This window comes from Gouania willdenowi, chromosome 11, assembly GCF_900634775.1.
Source record: "Gouania willdenowi chromosome 11, fGouWil2.1, whole genome shotgun sequence".
Classification (NCBI taxonomy): domain Eukaryota; kingdom Metazoa; phylum Chordata; class Actinopteri; order Blenniiformes; family Gobiesocidae; genus Gouania; species Gouania willdenowi.
In genome coordinates this window covers 10984773-11004909 of record NC_041054.1, presented here as the reverse complement: position 1 = coordinate 11004909, position 20137 = coordinate 10984773, and the positions used below count along the sequence as shown (strand labels likewise).

Genomic DNA, 20137 nt, shown 5'->3' with positions numbered 1-20137 from the left:
AAAATGAACTTAATAATAAATAAATTCATAGGCTGTATTTGCTGGTCCGTAGTTTATGATTTGACAAATAATGGATGTATGTGGTCATAATATCCTCCTTTGTTTATCAATCGTACATTCAAGCAAATTTCTACGTTTGTTAATTTAGAAATTCTTAAAACTGTTGGATTCCAGCTTTTGAAATACACATTTTACCTTCAGTGTGTGTTCGGGAATATTACCAGTAAATTTTTTTTTTTTTTTTTGTTTTTTTGTAGGTACCGATTATTTTCTAAATATCATGATATCATGTGATACGTGCTGCACACGATCAAATCAAACCAAATGTGTGTCTAGTCAAGTTTGTTATATGTTGCCTTACGTGTATGTAGCATGCTGGCTCTTTATCGCCGACTCTAATCTCTGCAGCTCACTCTCTCCCTTTATCTGTCCCACACTGCCTCTCTCTATGCCCTTCTCACTGTAACACCCTCCCCTCTCTCTCCCCCTCTCTCTCTCTCTGCTTGTAAGCAGTCTCTGGGCGTTCAGCCAGCTGGCGTGTGTGTGTTTTTTGAATGAATACCTGATGAAGTTGGACGAGCAATGTGGGCCCATCCCTCTCTCTCTCTCTCTCTCTCTTTCTCTCTCTCTCTCTCTGTGTGTGCGTGTACGTGTGTGCGTGCGTGTCAGACACAGTGAGAGCTCTGGCTCACATTCAGGCCCTTGCATAATACACATTGGAGCTCTGCATGCGGGACTCCCTCCCTGTGGGCGTGCACAAGTGTTTGCTTGCATTTGTGTGCGTGTGTGTGTGTGTATATGTTTGTGTGGTTATGCGTGTGTGTGAACACCTGAGTACTGTATGTCAGTGAGGGATCTTTGTGACTTGCTGTCAAGTTTAGAAGCCGGCTGTTGTGCCTATGTGTGAGCCTCTTTAGTGTGTGTGTGTGTGTGTGTCTGTGGGCGTGTGGGGGGGGGGGGGGTGCGTGTGTGTTTAGAGGGTGAGGAAGGCCGGGAGCAGTTTGTAGCAAAAGTGCACTGAATGTGCTCGGGATTTTCCGCTCGAGGGTGAGTGAGAGAGGCAGTCAGTGACAGGAGAGACTGAGAGGAGTTAGGGAAGCAAAGGAATGAGGAGGGAGAATGAGCATGCTGCTGAAGTGCACTACTCCTGCTACTACACTGGTAAGTCCCCTTCACACAGATCCCTGCAGAACGAAGTGTGTGGGAGCAGCAAAGAGTCATATGCGTGTGTGTTTATATTGTGAATGCGATGAACTTTAAAGCAAGAATGAAGTGGATCTGCCCTAGTTTCTCTTCTGTTCCACTCCTCTAAGCTCCACATTTTTCCCATTCCTGATCCCTCCTTTCCTCCCTGAGTGTCTGCCATTCAGTCTACACCGCCACCCCAACCTCAGCGACCATAGGGGGATAAAAAAAAGTGCAAGTCATGCAACACGACATGAGTGTTTGCTTTCTAAACTTGACTTTTTTCTTCCCTCGATCATTTGTTTTCTCACTGTGTTTCTCTGAATGTAACTCTTCTTTGCTCTCACTCTCCCAGTCACTCCCTCTCACTACTCTTTTCCTCTCCCCTCCTCACCCGCCTCTCTAACTCTCCGTCTTCATCTGTCAATGACGGAGCCTCCATTACTTTGCTATAGTCTGAGCGTATTGCTTAGTGCGTATTCGTGTTTGCTGTTATTTAGGGAATGGCTGATAGTGAGAGGTCCCATGTGCACACACACACACACACACACACATTTTACGTGCATATGCAAAATATACACATGCAAATACACACACACACACATTTTACGTGCATATGCAAAATATACACATGCAAAGACACACAACCCTAAACAAGGATGGAGGAAAGCACTCAGGGAGGTGTAAGTCTTCAGCAGTGTTGTTTTTTCCGCCTGAACTATATTTAGCGTTGAAATAACACATCACGTTGGCTGCCTTTGATCATGATTAGGATTATGAAAGGACAATCATGCACACACCAGTTGCTTTATCACTTTTACATTTAGGCTTTGCTTACTGGTTTTTCAAAGGGATGTGTAGTTTTTTGTGCGTACTTTCAAGACGGAGAACAATCCTGAACTGAGCAATGAGTGTCAGATTTGATTTTTGTTTGTTTTTATTTTGTAGTTTAATGCACTTGCTGTTCCTGCATTGGTCTGTCAAAATAATTTGAGTGTTTTATTCTGACTCTGTCCTTGAAATCTGGGACGAACGTCAGCAAAAAAAAAAAAAAAAAAAAAACAGGTGAAGATGGATTTATCAAACGTTCATTTATAATTTAAAGACAAATAACCTCAGGACATTAACACTTAAACATATTTGTAGCATTTACTAACATTTACAAAGCTGTCTCTGTAGTGTCTGTTAATTAGATTACCTAAAATAATCAGCCAATCAGCAGAAAACAGTGTTAGTATTACAGGCTCTTACGAAAATGTTACTGAATAAAATAAACCAAAAATATTACAAATGCTCTTTTACAAATGTTAATATCAAAGTGTTAGTATGTGATATTTAAGTAAGTGCCAGTACTTTCAATATTAATTAATCACCAATGTTAAAACCTATATCAGAAACTATTTTTCACCAAAAGATATTTTAAAAATATAACAAGATAAAATATACTTAAAAAGGCAGAAGAAAGAATTACCTATGAGAAGCATTGCTTGTTAATCTGCAATTCAAATTCTATCGATAATGCCAAAATTTTAGCTTTTTTTTAAAAAAAAAATTTGTATTTGTTTCATCCAAAACAACTACTTGATTGTCAACAAAGATTTCAAGTCAAGCATGTCAACCCTTGGGCTGAAATATTTCACCTTCAAGCATTTATATGAATTATTAATAGGGTAATTGAGTTTTGGGCAAAACCTAATGTGTGCATCTTTTGAGCGTAAACAATTAGTAGTAGTTGTGTTAATAATCAGAGTTTGGAGGTCATAAAACAACAACACTGGCGCCATAATAACAAAGCAGTCCATAACAGCTTATTGAACCTGAAGGCTTTATAAATAATAGATCCTTGGCTTAGGATAAGTGTGAGCGTAAGTCAGTGTAATGGATTCTGAAGTAATAGGAGTGAAACTCCAAGTGACAAGAGAAGGGTGACATACACTCACACTCTGCAGTAATGACTGCAGAAACACAAACCTCACCACCACACAGGCACACACAGTCCTTCCTCTGTGTTTTTCCAGTGAGCGCACACAAGTGTTATGATAAGGTGTACCATTGTTTTTGAAAGTGTGCGTGCGCGTGAAAGCAACCACGGCACATGTAGGACAGGCAGTTTGGATTACAGGTCATCCGATACACATGTGTATGCAACATGCACACACAGCCCTTTTCTGTGAATGTGTGTTTGAGTGACGCAGTACTCAACTCTCTGCTGAGATGAACAGTTGAGCCGTCTTCCTCCACACATCTTGATAATTTCCTTTTTGTTTCCCGTCTCCTCTTTCTTTAATCCATGTCTCGCATCCAAATGTTTTTTTTATTTTTTTTATCCTGCCTGCTTCAGCAGTGTATCCAATCGCATTCAGGAAAATTGGGTCGACTTTCGGACACATTTTCAATCTTCCACTCATTTTTTTTTACACTCTTAGCCTTTATGTCTATCTTATTTCTACCTTTTCATCACTCACATTATTACAGCGAAAGGTCAAGATGTGTGTTTTTTCTAAATAGAAACTGTGTATCATTTTCCACCCATTTCCTGTTGAATCTTAACATTTGATTTACCTTTACTTTACCAGTAAACCTCATTCTATCTTCAGAATCCTTATTTTTCTATAGATATGCCATTACAACAGCATCCCAAGTTGGATTTAGCCACTTAATTGTGTGGGCCAGTATTTCACTTTTAAACAGTCCCATTTCTCCTTTCCTGGGAAGTGCAACATCAAACATCCAAGAAACTGAATGATACGCTAAAAACGAATGATTAAAATGCTGTTTCACGACTTTCGGATATGAGCTTACTTTACTTAGTATCCCCCGCCACAAAGTGGAAAGGGGATATAAGTTTGAGCATCCGTCTGTCAGCTTTTCTCAGAAACCGTTTAAGATAGGATAACCAAATTTGGTGTGAGGCTTCAGGGTATCAATACCTTGATGGTGTTCGAAAATGAGAAGCGTCCAATCATTTTTCCTGGAGTTATTGCCCTTGTTCCATTTTTTTTTTTAACTCTGTTGGTATCTTCAAAGGGGACTGCTTTTCTTAGAAACTGTTTAAGATAGGACAACCAAATTTGGTGTGAGGCTTCAGGGTATCAATACCTTGATAAAGTTTGAAAATGAGAATCGCGCAATTATTTTTTCCAGTGTTATTGGCCCTGTTCCGTTTTTCTTTATCATGTTCGAGGTATCTTGAAAGGGGACAGCTTGTCTTAGAAACCGTTTAAGATAGTTAGTAATTGTATATTCTGATGTGACAATATTTTCTTATGTATACATCTAAGTTCTTAGATTTAGGACGTTTAGGAAAAAGTTGTGAGTTATAATGAGAACAAATTTAGTGGGGGATGTTGATGACTATATCTTCTTGTTATTACTGTTCTAAAACATGTGATTGCACATTTTATGTTATTATTTGTGCTTTTCAATAACGGTTAAATTTCTGACACACTTTGTTGAAGTTTTGTTGGGCTGGTGGGAGAGAGGAGTTAAAAGAAATGTCATTCTTCAAAGGGTGGCGCAAGAGAAAAGGTTTGAGAACCACTAGGCTATCACCACATATAACAGGACATTACATTGTGTTTAAGGGCTTAAAGTTAATAGAAATGACTCCAAAGACATTTCTGTCAGGAATTAGTAAGTAAGTTTTATTACTCAACAGGAATGTTTCTGTTAGCGTTTTCTCTGATAGATTATATAAATATCCCTTTCCTTATTTCCAACATTTAAATCTGAGGAAGAAATGGTGGCTGTCCAATGCTTTTAATGTACAATTCCTAAAAAGTCTGGTATAGTAATACAAATACTAACACTGATGAGAAGATGCTGAAATATGATGCAGGTGCTTAACAACACAGGAGATCACGGACATAAAACCATTAGATGGAAGGATGATTAACGAGAATGGAGTTCTGTTGTGGGCAGGCTGAGGCAGGAGAGTCGTGTGAAGGTGGAGTAAGTGTGGAGAAGAGTACATCCCAAGGCTAAAAGCTCAGAGAGCAACCTTGCCACTTAGTACAGCATCAGAGTCCAGATAATGCACCTGTTATTTGTAAAAACTGAAAACCTTCAAAGGCAACTTTTTTATGTGCAAGTCTGCAAAAATGAGTGTGTTCCTGTGTGTGCTACATATGTGTGCATTTACTCAATATACTCTCCTCCTAAGACAAGATAATACTTACGATACACACACAAATACAGAGTACGTGCAGGTTTGTTCAACTCCAACTCAGGGATTAATAATTAAGGCCATGTCATTCTGGTCAAAAGATTACCGGTAAATCTTTAATGTTTTTATAGATGGTTGTTGTCTGGATCGTATACCTCTTCTAGTTCATTAACCTTTTATTGTATGACAGTAAGACTGTTGTAATGTGTGGTCTGTCATTTAATCGTAATGTAACTTGAATAATTGTAAAAATTGCTTATTCGGTGTAAACTTAGTGTGTACTGTTAATCAACTGATACTTTGGATACTTTCATATGTCATTTAGCTGGACAATTGTGTTTCAGTGTATGCTTCTAGCTCTATTTAGTGCACGCACTGTGTATCTGTGTGTGACGTACTGTTTTAAGAAAACAACATGTCAGCATAAATTTAATTGTCCCAGTGTCACTGCTTGAGTGGTTTGTCCTTGATTGTATTTGTGCACGTGCGCGTGTGTGTGTGTAAGGGTGTGCGTGGGCAGCTCGTACATTATTTATGAGATTCACAACTAGTTTTTCCATCTTTCACAGCAGGGGGGTCCTCACTAACAGATGGCACACACACTTCCATACACTCGTGCATGTTATAACCACAGACCGTACTTTGTTGTGCACAAAGCTTGTTGACTGGTTGTGTAGCAGTTACTGTAAACTTTCTGTTTTTGTTTCTTTAAAAAAAAAAAAAAAAAAATAGAAGTAATTTGGTGCAAACCCTTATTTAGCTATTTTTAATAGTTTACTGGAGTTTCTTTTTGCATGCGCCACACTCTGTCATGTCAGTGCTTGTTACAGATGCACGTGTAAATGGATTCTCATCAGTCACCAGGTCACTAGTCCATCATAGGGCTAAAACACAGTCAGTCAGACAGACAATCAAATGTACAGACATGTTAGAGCCGATTCATGCTATCACCAATTAATGGACATTGGTCAATAGTCAAGCAGATTAATCGGTCGGGCTATAATATGTAACAGATGTATTAATTTTTTGCTGCGTAGGGATTTTATGGCTCTGTGCTCTCTGCATTATCATCTGCTACTTTTGAATCAGCAGTAATGATTACTAAATGATAACACTGGGAGAAGTCACTAGTTCATTGTTTACGGTACTTTTAGCTTTTTTTATTTGTCCATGTTTACTGTTTGAGATTTGGTCAATTTTTTTTTTTTTTTTTTTACATTGTGTTCTGGAAATAGTTTGCAGAAGTTTTCCTTTTCTTATTTTTCAGTGGCTTTACAGTCCATATGTTTACAGTGTTACTAATTAAAGTTCCTTATTTTAATTTAGTAGCATTTTGCGTCTTTGGCTTGAATTATATTTTGGATATTACAAAAATCGTGTGTTCATGTACAGTATATATCATGTGTATATCAATGATCATAGTGCCATTATATGGGCATCGGCCCTAAAAATTCCATATACAGTAGGTCAGGCTCATGTACATTTATTCACTACCAGTTTTTATTACAATTCAAGCCTTTCAAGTTCAACGATTAGCCTAAAATGGTACAAAGGTAAGTAGTGATCCGCCAGAGGTTAAAAAAGAAAATAATGAAGTAAAGTTACTCAAAACTGAAAAATAATGGACATGTCAGAATATTTTTTCATTGAACAAGAAATAAAGTACCAATGTGAAGCTTCTCTGCAGCAATGGAGGTTAAAAGTATGGTGTTCCTATAAAAATGGTGAAAACTTCCATACTGTGACGTTCAACATGAGCAGTTAAAGGGTTAAAGGCAGGGTAGGTAATTTTTGAAAACTTCCATAATTTTAAAAATAGCATCCTCCTCCCCTCTTTGCTCCCTCTAAAGCCACGCCCCTCAGTCACATGCACGAGCGCCGTTGCTCCAGAAGCGGACCTTTCTTTTCTTGCCCTTGTTAGCAGGACAAGCCGTCCCCAGTAAACGTGGAGCGGGTAATTTCTTTCTCTGCCATTCTATGGTCAACTTGCAGTGTCAACGCTAACTCCGTTTGAACTCAGTTACCAGTGTTGCGCTTTGAGCATGGGCTAGTGCATACAAGGGGGCGAGAACGATCAGGGAGACGTGACTGGTTAATAAAAAAAACAAACCGTCTTCCGACATTGATTGAAGATTTTACAGGCTTACAGCTGCTACAGATGACAGATTTTTTTTGTTCCTTTTTCAGAGCACATAAGATCTTAATTTCTGTAGGAACATAAACTCAATTTCAACCAAAAACTTAAAAAGTGTGGTGGATAGTCTGGAAGAAACAACCTACCTTACATTTAAGGGACTTGCTCAACATCCCACAGTGACTGTGACCCTCTGATTATAAGCCCACTTCCTTAACCGTTACGACGCGACTGCCCTTTACCTATTTGTATTTTAGCTCTGCACATCTTTCCTAACATTATGCTTGTTTGTCCTCCACAGAATTCTGCTGTGTGTGGGCAGGCTTCCTTTTGCAGGGAAATGATTCCGCATGAAGTGCAACGAACCCGGCCGCCATTCGTCTTGTGCGGCAACAGCAGGAGTGACGTTGTGACGCTCTCCCCTACCACACAGAGCTCAGCCCTCTACCGCTGAAGTCCCCTTGACGAATCAGAGCGTCTCACTCCTCCCCTCTTACCATCCCTCCATATATTCCTCTCCATCTTTAATACACTTTCACTAATTGATTCGGGCCTGGATCTCTTTGGTAAAAACTAAAATATAGATATAGAGTCAAAGGCCTTAGGTAAATTGGAAGGACATAGGAAATGTAAGTAGGGAAAGATTTGTTTATTGGTTATCGATTTGAAACCGAGGATCAAAAGCAAGAAATAGAATAAAGAATAGTGCTAAAGAAAGCCTCAAACAAAAAAGCAAAAAGAAGGAAAAAGCTGTAGTCGAAACCTGAAGGAAGGACTGAGTAGTTACTTTTTATTCTGGTATAGGAATTGAAATCAGAATGAAGTCAAACCAGGAACGCAGCAATGAATGTCTGCCCCCAAAGAAAAGAGAGATTCCCCCAAGCACGATATTGTCAGAAAACCGTTCATCTCCTCTGCCTCCTGCGAGTGACAGCCAGCGCACAGAGAACCTGACCTGGTTGGCCAATGTGGCTGGTGGGATTGAGAGCAACCTGGGTCCACATCGTAGCTCCAGACAATCAGAGGGCCTACAGTATAAAACCCCCTCCTCCATATCAAACTACTCAGCATCCTTATCTGTTCCCACTGTGTACACATCCCCACTGTCACAGTCCACAGTTGGAGGAACTGTCCATTACACTCAACTGCCTTCTAACATGCAGTTTATTGCCTCACCCTACTCTGCCTCCCACCCTAACTATGTCTCCTCGCAACTGCTTCCACCTCCCCCTCCACCTCCTCCCTTCTCCTCCTCATCCTCACATAGACCTCTACACACAGAGACCACCTCGTCTCCTTCACAGGTTGTCAAACAAGACCAGCAGCGAACATCAACAGGGCACACCTTTATGCCACCTCCCCTTACTGACTCCGTCCCTCACCATGTTCAGATGTCATTACCCCCCCAGACTACATCCTCGTCCTATCACCTAGGAGGCTCCCTGCATCCTTCTCAGTCGCTGAACACTCAACACAGTTTTGGACCTGGCATGTCCCAGATTGTTGTGCAGTACGCGGATGGACACACTGGAAAAGCGGAAAGCAGCCCAAGATCCAGAGATCTTCATAATGGTGAATCGGAAAGGGGACGGCGGTACGGGGCTTTGTCTAATTCCAGCCTCTCCAAGTCAGGGAGCAAAGGACGAACTCATACCACGTCCTTGTCTCCCTGTGACACCCGCCATTTAGTTTTCCCCTCAGATTACTCATCTAACGATTCTTCAGCAATGAGAACATCTGTGATGTTAATGCCTAACAGCCATGGGGACCATCATTTGGCACCACCGAGGGTCAGCGCTGAGAAGATGACAGTTTCTGCCTCAACAAATGTGGATAAAGGAGGAATTATCCAGGGCAGACCTGTCAATCGGGGACCTTCATTGTCCAATGCAACTAATTCATTTCCAATTCCATCCCCTTTAAGTGTAGATGGCTTAAAGGCCTCTGTCTGTACACTGCCACCACAGACCGTGATCCAGACTACCCACAATGCAACACAGTCACTGACAATGGGGCTCTCCTCTACTGGTATATACCCTCAATCACCTTTTATTGGATACTTAGCTGGCAGTGGCAGCAACTACCAAACCGGCCTACAGCAACACCTACTCATTTCAGGCACTCAACCCGTCATAATCCCTGTTAGTGGCAGTGGAGTCTCTGCTTTGGAACCGGTGAACTCCCACAAGGCATCGTCCAAACAACACACACCTTTTCCAACTACACTACCACACACATACATTGCTTCAACTGATCACAAAGAAGTTCTGGAAACAACATCACTCCATCAGGAAGCTTCAGGTGCAGTGGTTCAAGCCCAACTTCACCTCCCCATCATTCCTGCACCACCAGGGTTGATTGCTTCCCCAGTTCCTGCGTCTGCCACTGGTGCAACGACTTCGCCCCTCTCGCTCCCCTCATATTTCATCAAGGGTTCCATCATCCAGCTGGCAGATGGTGAGCTGAAACAAGTGGAGGACCTGAAGACGGAGGACTTCATCCAGAGCGCTGAGATCAGCACTGAGCTGAGGATTGACTCGTCCACAGTGGAGCGCATTGAAGGGAGTCAAACATCACCTGACTTTGCAGTGGTTCAGTTCTCCGTTGGTGAAAACCGTACACAGGTGAGAGCCATGGTCAAAAACTTTTCATGGTACATGGTGACATTTTACTGGTGTTAGTGTTGGTATATTATTTTAAAGCTGTCGACTAACAAAGAAAATAATTATCTCAAGTGATTCAAAAGTCCATTTTTATTCTTGCTAAGTGTTAGCAATCCTATTGTTTTGTTAATTTTGTAGCTCATTTGAGCAAGTCTTTGAATTGTTTTGCTTTTTTTTCATATTAAGTCATGTTTTCATGAGCACGAAAACACAAAATTTCAGCTGCACAATTACATAAACCTGCTATACTACTCCATCTCAGCACTATTAGCATTACGTACTGTAAATACAGCAAAACAAGGGTATAAACTTCAAGTCGAACAGCGTTATTCATTACAAAATAACCTGAAAACAAATCGACTTCCACCAATCTGAACGGACCAGTACTGATTTCCAAAAGCATGACAGATTTCTCTATTGAGATCTTTCATGTTTTCTTAGTTAATGATAGAAATGCTACAAAACATGTGTTTTACACTTTATTATTCTGGCTCTATCAGGTCTTTTCTATTCCTGCTGTAATTAGCCTCCGTGTTCTGAACTGGTAGTCATGTACCAAACATGTTCTGACTTTGTGCTTTGGCGGAGTTCAGCGAGTTGATTGTTTGAACATACTCTTCTACTTTTATCAATTATTCAGAGATTTCCGGCACATGAACTTACTGACACAGTAGTCATGAACCTCTATGGCACACATGAAGTATCTTTGTGCAAAAAGTCAAATATCTCTCTTTATATTTTTTTCAAATTACATTTTCAAATCAGATTAGAGTTCAACATGTTTTTTTCTGGTTTTGCGCTATGTTAATGATTTTGAGAAGAGGAATCTTTTTTTAATATGCAATGCACTCAGCTCAGACATTAATCTGATACAGAATTACCGCTTTCCAAAACCTGACACTTGGGTGTGTGTGACTATTAAATCTAACCTTTAGTAGTAAAAGTGAGAGGAGCTTTACAAGCTGCATATGCAATAAAAAGCTACGCCTGTGGAGTTCGCCACGTCTGACAACCTGTGATTTCTTGTTTCCTGGTAAGTGCAACGTCAAAATCAGTCGCCGGTAATTCTCCTGGTCTTCTGAGGAATATCGTCATAAGATTCAAGGAGCTCAATGAAACTTAACGGCTATAATGTCGGATTGCAATGTTGTTTCACTATAATGATATAATGTATAGGGTCATAAATGCGTGTCGGAGTAGTAACATGATATGAGAACGCTGATTGGCTGAAATCTTCAAAATAGGATGATAACATGAAGTATTATTACATGTTTTTGGAGTCTGCAAGATGATATAAGTGACTTACACAAATTAGTTGTACTTATGTTAAATACTGCTGCACATGATAAAGTTTTAGTATTAAATCGCCATCTTTAAATGTTCATTTTCTCTGAAGTTTATTTTCGCTAAGTGTGATTTTGTGTATGGGTTGTGGTATGTTATATATGTAAAATATGACATAATTGTTACATTTTACAAATGTTATACAATTAGTTCAAAGTTGTTTGTTATAATAAAATAGGAAGATGATCATTCTATGAAATGTACAAAAAATTAAACTAAAACTGTAAACTGAAACTATAAAGTGTTGCATGTTGAAACTTAAACATTTCCTACTTTATTAAGTCACTGCTACTACTTCCTTATTATCTTACCCTTTAATTTAAAGTGAAACCGTAAACATTTAGTAATTCAGAAGTGCTTTTATAACTGGTATCCCTTCGCACTATTCAGTACCTACGAAGTGTTTTACAGGTTCAGAAAGTTTGGTGACCCCTGCTTTAAAGCATAATAAAAAATGTAATACATTCTTCTAATTCCACTTCCTGCTTCTTTTATGATATGGTTGTGGAAAAGCAATCAGCAAGGTAAAGAGAAAATTGAAAATTTTCAACAATAACAAAATTGTTGTTGTAACATTGTGTTCAAAAGAGTAATGGAGTTGCTTCTTGTGGTTGTCTGTATTTGCAACGTTTCCTTACTGATTTGTGATGTCCGTCCTCCAGGTGAGCGTGGAAGTCTTGATAGAGTATCCCTTCTTTGTATTTGGCCAAGGATGGTCTTCGTGTTGCCCGGATCGGACCACTGAGCTTCTGGAGCTGCCTTGCACCAAGCTTTCTGTTGGTGATGTTTGCATTTCACTCACCCTTAAAAACCTGAAGAATGGATCTCTAAAGAAGAACCAGCCTCTGGAGCCAGCCACTCTTGCACTTGTTCCAACATCCAGCCACACTAAATCTCCAAAAGCCGTCTCCAATGCTTCACAGAGCTGCAGTGGAGGTAGAGCCTCCAGGCACCGGGAGCGAGAGAATGGCATCAGCCAGCGGGGTAACAACGAAAGTGGGAGCATTAGTGGAGATAGTTCCAGTATGGAGAATGGGGATGTTGGGTTTGGGTCTGTTTCTAAAGGCCAGGCTACCAGCAGCAGAGACACTGGAGTCATTAAACCATCAGGGAGAAGGAAGCGCAGATGGTCGGCCCCAGAGGGCAGAAAGGTAGAAAAAGCAGAGGAGGAGCCACCTTTGACCCTGCCCAAACCTTCTTTCATCCCTCGTGATGTTAAAATCAGCATCGAGGGACGATCAAGTATTGGGAACTAACAACTATCCATTGACAGTAATACACAAATGCCCACTTTAATGTCCTATTTGTCTTAGTTTTCTTTATTTTAAAACTTCACTGACCCTACAAGGTATTTCCCTTCACTAAGCCCATTTAGTTTTTATATGCATTTTATAACAATTGATTTATTTTTACATGAGCAACCAGTGCTGTTTCAGTGGTTTTGATGGGATGAGATTTGAAGTTTGGTTCGTTGCGTTCTAAGGCTAACACGCACAATACCTGATGGCTCTGCTCAGGTGCTCGGACTTTCCAAAAAGTTTTCTATCCAAACTTAAAGATACGAAGGGGGTACTTACCAAACTTGTGATGTAATATCAATGGATCATCAGCATTAAATTTGTATGTAAATGTTTTACCTGTGCTCATCAAAATAACATAAACCTGGGTTGAGCTATGAGCAGATGCCATCAGGTAAAGTGCCACTTTGTCAGCTTTAACAGCATCTAATCCTGACTATCAAATGCTTTTATTTTATTTTATTTTTTACCTTGAACCCTTCCTCTGTTTCCATATCAGATATTTGTTTTCAATAATTGATCAGAAACTCCAACGGGGGGTCATTCAGTCCTTGTTTAAACCGGTGTGGGTAAATGTCAAAATATGAGACCATATAATACATCCAATTATCAACACACTGGGTTGGCCACCTATTTAAAAGTCTGCTTCCAATCTTATTTTTAAACATGAATTACTCTATTCTCTGTGTGAGAGGAGCCGAGGGAATCTGCATGTGAGCTGTGAGAGGGTCAGGAGGTTTCATAGCATTTAATGCACCTGTCACACTCACCACACAGCCAACACAATCATTCTTGTCTCTTTTATTTTACACAGTATTGTCTTTTTTTCATTATTTAAAAAAAAAAACCAAGAAAAAAACATTTATTTAATTAGGTTTTTATTTTGGGTCGAATCTAGGTCATGTTAGGAAGTAGCAACAGCACTTTTGAAAGGTGAAGCTTTTAGAGCAGTGAAAGGGTGATATAGAGTTCTTAAGGAAGGGAAGATTACGACAGGGAGACTGTTCCGTGGATGGATAGGGGAAAATATGAGTCAGAATAACAGTTGTTTGCAGCATCACAACCACTTGCTGTCAAGGTAGTCATGGAAACCTCAAGGAAAAAGTTTTTGGTAGGTGTTTGGAAAGTTTGGGGATCTGACGTAAGGTTAAAAAAGGATTTTGATGGATGTGACATTTTGTACTTGACTGAGAGAATTGAGGCTAAAGCCGCCTGATTGAGCCGATATTTACAATGTATGTGTGTGTCAAATGTAGATACACACACACGCAACTATTAGACACAATAGTGTAGAGAGGATCATTGCAAACGACCTGCTATATGTACTGTATTGGTTGGTAAACATGCAGATGGAAACGTGTTGTTGCAAAGACACTAATGGCTGATCTCGGATGAATGCACACTACTGCGAGAACTGTTGTACACAAAGTCCTCTGTGGTGTGTTTGCGTGTGGGTGGAAGTTTGTATAGGAGTGTGTGTGTGTGTGTGTGTGTGTGTGTGCATGTGTGTAGGAAAAGGATACGTAGACGATGCTAAATGTAGAGTGTTTCTACTCGGAGTCTTTACTAAAGAGAATCTTGCGATTTGCACATCAGTGGGAGGACTTTATCACAGCACTCGACCGACACTGGACGATTGGATTTCTCAATGGACTTTTGGCGTAGTGTAAGAGAACCAATTCTCCATCAGCACAGCTCAGGTTCCATTGATTGATGGCTACAAACAGGTAATCTAGGTGTAATCAAGGAGACGTTCCCTGCAGGAGGAGGAGCCAGGGTTTCCAGGTTGTAGTGGGCGTGGCTTTACTTTGGAGCGTAGCTTGTGTTCTGCAAGGTGTCATAGTTGGCTAGACAATTATATTTGCTTGGTTGGCCTCATGTTTAAAATCTCAAAGCAGAAGGCGGGTCCAAAGCTAAATATCCACTCAGGCTGGCCTTAAGATGCTATTTTTTTTCTTGGAAGATGTAATAATTTGGAAAAGTGAACCACAGAAGACGGCTTTCATGTTTGTTCAGGGGTTTGTACCCAATGTGTGTTTTTTTTTAATCAATTAAAAAAAATGAAATCCTGTCCGTTCACAAAGCTTTGAAATGAAAGATTTTCTCCATTTTTAATATCAGTAAGGAATGCAGTTCTGTTATTTGCCTCTGTAAAGTTTATCATATACATTTACTGACCCGACTGCCATATTTGATCATGACGGCTTCACCCATGCATATCAAATGAGCGTTTAGGTGTTCATTGGCTGTCATTGCACACCCCTAATGAGTGGATCAGATGTGCGTTCAAAGCCGCACTGTAGTGATGCAACAATGTGTTTTAGCTGGTGGGAGTTGATCAGAGTGATAGCAGTGATGAGTGAATGAGACCTCAGATGAGATATATAAAAAAATTGCTTTATTTTTGATAAAAAAACAGGGTTCTTAGATCAACACAACCACATTAGTGCAGTATCTGTTGGACTTTCACGTGTGGTAAATATAACTTTAGGTTGTGTTCACAACTCTGTGTGTGTGTGTGTGTGTGTGAGAGAGAGAGAGTGTTTGTGTGTGTGGCTTGTTGAATGTACACGTCTAGTTTTTCCGCGTTTGTCTAAATCCCAGGTTACCGACTAATAAAGAGAGGAATCGCAAACAAATGTACAACGCGGTCAGCGACTCAAGCCATGAGAACACCGTCAATCACTTAAAACACAAGTCAAAGCCAAGCATGACTGCTGTTGCTTTGGTAACTTTAGAAAGCAATAGAGCAGCTTAATTCAGGCAATCTGCCTTTACGTTTTGAATTAAAAAAAATTCTGCAGCAACAACCAAACTAACAAATCCCGCAACCAGAGATCATACCCCTGGTTTTCACCCTGTTCTTAGAGGCATTACTGGAGATGTGATTATTGGCATAATTTCATCTTTGATAGAAACATTTGCAGTTAGCACCAGGGGTGGACTGGGACAAAAATTCAGCCCAGGCATTTTCTGTCCAGACCAACCCACTACATTATCAGAGGACACCATGTAGAAGCCATTATTAAGTCAGTAATGCTCAACATGTGGCTTTTTGTCTTCATTTTAATTATTATTCCCCAAAAATCAAATCTTAAAACTTTTTAATGCCTTTTTCCTATTTCCTTTGGCCCATTTTTGGCCAACCCTTTTTTCAGACTTCAGTGACCTTTTCCCAATAAATATCCCTTTTTGTCCATTTTTGCAAGTTTTTTTTTGACACTCATCCAATTTTTGTCCTTTCTTTAATTTGTTTTGGCCACTTTTTATCCAAATAAGCTAACTTTTGCCCAATAAATACCACTTGTTTCTTTTTTTTACCCTATATTTTGTCTCTTTTTGTTCTACATTTTTCACTTTTTTCACTATTTTCCCATTTAACTTGGTTCCTCTTTATTTGCCTGTTTTTCAACCACTCTTGACTGCTTTTGGCCCATTTAAGTCACTTAACACTATTTTTTTTGCCACATTTTTTCCACTTTTGGACCATTTTTGGCCACCTGTTACCATGTCTGCCTCCACTCGCTTGTGAAAAAAAAAAAAAAACGTAGCAGATTGGATCGGCCCACTTAAGGTCGACGGCCCACTGGTTGATGCCTGGTATGCCAGATGGCCAGTCCACCCCTGGTTAGCACACAGGAAGTCATTACCTAATATTTCCAAAATCATATAGTTTAATTATAGTTTTTTCCTCACACATGTAATCTATAATTCAATAGAAAAGTGCTAGGTTGTCAGATGGACCTCTGGACTTATTTGTACTTGACTATCTCACAGGAAGTTGCACCCATAATCAGGAAGTAAGGTGGATGTTTTTGTAGATGCTAACAGACCTTAACTGAAATGACCTTTGTTAACGCTGTTCCATAATTACAGTATATAGAGATATGAAAAAAATTGCTGTTGCAACCGAAGTTGCTGGTTTTCAGGGAAGTCCTCCTAATATGCAGTAACTAAATAAACCCTCAAACCTCCCCCGTCTGAGCTGATTATTAATGAATGCCGTTGTCACGCTGATGGCGTGCACGCGTTGCCAAGCAAACCGTCTCAGCGTTTCGACTCTGCTCAGTTCTGCCTCTTTGCCACAACTCTCGTAGTGACCTCGATACCTTTTGTTTCAGGTACCCAATCACAGCCAGCCAGCCTCACAAGCTCCTCCCCCAGAGGAGCAGCAATCAGTAACCCTTAACAACCGTTAGCTACCTTTTCTATGGGCTGAGATTTGTGCCACTAGAAACTGAATTTGAATAGTTCTTATTGAATTTGAAAGTAACGACTTGAAATTGAATTTACTGTTTTGAAACTGAATTTATAACTTGAAATTGTATCAGTACATTCCTAAAAATCAATACATTTTTGCTTCTCAAATTCAGAGTGATTGCACACAATTCAATTTTACTACACGGAGACACACTTCCAGTTTGCGAGGTTGAGCAATCAATCACTGATTCATGGAACTCCTGTTTACATCTACAAAAATTCAATGAATCTGAATTTGAGAAGCACAAATGTATAGAATTTTTGGGATGTACTAAGATAAACAAAAAAAATTCAACAGGAAAAAATACAATTTCAAGTTACTAATTCAGTTTCAAAACAGTAAATTCAATTTCAAGTTCTTACTTTCAAATTCAATACCAACTATTTCATTTCAGTTTCTAGTGCAGGGCACAAATCTCAGCCCATACTTTTCTGTCTGACGTGCATGAGTACAGCAGGACCGGCCTGTCCCTCCACTACTATACATTTACATTTGGCTCATTTAAGACTTTATTTTAATGTATGTTTTTTTTTTTTTTTATCATAACACAAATATGACGACAAGTGGTTAAGAGAGCGCGCGTTTTGTGAGAGCTTTGTGTTGTTTTGAATGACTTCAGGATTCCACGTTTTCACCGTTTCCCTCCTTGAAATGTACCACAATGTGCAATACTTACATTTTGTTCTCCCGTGCCAAGTATATGTAGCATAGTCGGACTTGTGCGACTCACCCTTGTTGATGGCTTGTGTGTTTAATGTGTGTCAGGATGTGTGGACATGTGAGGAGAGAATAAAATACCAAGCAGCAGTTTCCCAGTACCTCCCATTCCCCCTTTGTCTTCGCGGCCTTCCTGAAATGTGTAAAATCTGCATCGTGTGTGTGTGTGTGTGTGTGTGTGTGTCAGGGTTGGGGTCAATTACATTTAATTACGATTAGTGACCAGTGTTTTTTGCCAATTACAATTATTTTTTAACCTCAGAAAGTCAATTACAATTACGTTCTCAATTACTAAAGTTCAATTTCAATTAATCACAATTACTGAACTAAATAACCTAATAAAAGTGAACCATCTTGCGTTAGCTTTCTGTTATGATTACTGGTCTTAAATTAGTTGTAAAATACACTAAAAACAAATATATATTATCAAATGTGTTTATTTTCTATTGGTTAGCATGTTATGCTTCCTAATCAATGAAAATATAGGTTTTAATATTTTTGGTGTGGGCGTGAGAAAGCTTGATATGAATCATATTTTAATAATTGTTGACTATATATGTGTAGAACTGTAATATGGTTCCCCAGTTTTGTGTTTTTTTTAATATTAATTATTTATAATATAAAATTGATTTTAATAGAATTTTCATGGCATTTGCAAAGTCAATTATCTGAACTCAGTTACAATTTAATCACGATTACGACAGCGACAGATTTGTAACATTACAATTACAATCATAATTACGACATAATTGTAATTAATTACCAATTACACGATTACAATTATAGTTGACCCCAACCCTGGTGTGTGGTGTGTTTTATTGTGTGTGAGATGATAAACCCTGACCCTCAGTGGTTCATGGACAGGAATTAGAAACCTCATTGCTAGTGGGGACCACTTTTTTTGTACAAAAGAAAATTAAAAAAACAAACAAACAAAAAAAAAAAAACCTACCAACTAACAGAGATGCACATGTAAGTAGATGTAAAAGACTTGATAATGTTTCAGCACTTTCTAATCCTGGGACAAGCTCGGTCTTAACCCCTCTGTCTCAGACCGATCGTCGTCCCAGGCGTAACATTCATTTTTACGCAGACAGAGAGAATGAGAAAGAAAATGGATGAATTTTGACTAAATAAAACAACAACAATTCACACGGCTGGAGCTGTTGCACATGCACATCGCCGTGCCGTAAACGTTGTGTTCATCCGTCTGTGCTCCATCTCACTTGGCGCCCGGTGCGTTCTTGGGTCCAACGGGCCGAGGTGTGAAGTGATCCTTGGTCTCTTTCTCTTTAGAGAGCGTCCCTTCTTTTGTTGTACGTGGCTTATTTTCACGCTGCACCCACCATGATGTGGTTTGGCTCATGTTTTGTGTTTTGGTAAAACTTGGAGCTTAGATACTTTGGTGCAGGAGTTGTTTTTTTTTTTTTAATTCTGTCTTTGGTCTCCTTGTAGCACTCAGTATAACATCGGGAGACTCCAAACTATTTAGAGAATGTTTTATTTTTTTTATTTTTATGACAAGTTTCCTCACTAAGGGACACTGCTAAAAAAAAAAAAAGAAGAAGATGAAATGAAATTTGGCTTCTTGCACAACTTGACAAACAAAATGAATGTTGGTGCGTGAGCTTTGACTTGGAGAAAAAAAAAAAGACTTGTGTGCTCTTTGTTTCTTGATATTTGTACTTTTGTTTTAAAGAGAGAAAAAAAAGGATGTTTTTTGGCACTTTGTTGTGTTTTTAAAGTGAACAGAATTCCATCTGGATTCCACGTTTTGTTTTCATTCTTTTAGTTTTTTTATTTTTATTTTTTGGTATGATGTCTCGTCTTTGTCCATAGTGCTGGATAACCAACTCAGGCTGAAAGGAAAAAAAACAAAAAAACAAAAAAAAAAAAAAAATGTGTAGACGCCCACTTTAAAAGTTTAGTTTCACCCCAATCAATTTGCAAAGTGGGCTGTTATAAAAAAAATATGTGTAAATGTAATAATTTGATATTTGACATATTTGATTAACAAGTGTCAATGTTGACGATAAATTATTCTGATGATGTGATGTTTAACATGCTGGAGGATGACTTGGATTACTCCTGGATGTACTGCTGAACATCTCGGGTCAACGCTTCGACAGGGAACAGGCTATTCTATTCCTGACCTTTGACCCTGCTCACTGCCACTGATTGGGGCGGAGCTTATCTGTCAGTTGTGGCTCAGTCGTCACCCCCCCCCCGGTATGGAACTGTCAGCCAGTCTGTCGACGACATGTTTCACTGCTAACCTGAGACTCCAGGTAAACTGACACACACAGACACAGACAGACAGAGGACTGGACATCAGCACAGACCTGCACAGACAGTCTGGCCAATGCAGTT

At 39.4% G+C, this 20137-nt stretch overlaps 1 protein-coding gene across 2 annotated transcripts in view; it reads left to right on the top strand.

Moving 5' to 3' along the window:
* Window positions 1–16082, top strand: part of atxn1a (ataxin 1a) — a 94418-nt gene extending 78336 nt beyond the window's left edge. The window contains exons 1-3 of one of the 2 annotated variants that reach the window (XM_028461179.1): window positions 1060–1161; window positions 7786–10108; window positions 12154–16082. In XM_028461179.1, the coding sequence (XP_028316980.1) occupies window positions 8303–10108; window positions 12154–12747 (2400 nt within the window). In that variant the 5' untranslated portion in view covers window positions 1060–1161; window positions 7786–8302 and the 3' untranslated portion in view covers window positions 12748–16082. Of the gene's footprint in view, window positions 1–1059; window positions 1162–7785; window positions 10109–12153 lie in introns of those variants that run through there. The other variant, XM_028461178.1, reaches the window with a different exon arrangement.
* Window positions 16083–20137: the final 4055 nt, after the last annotated feature.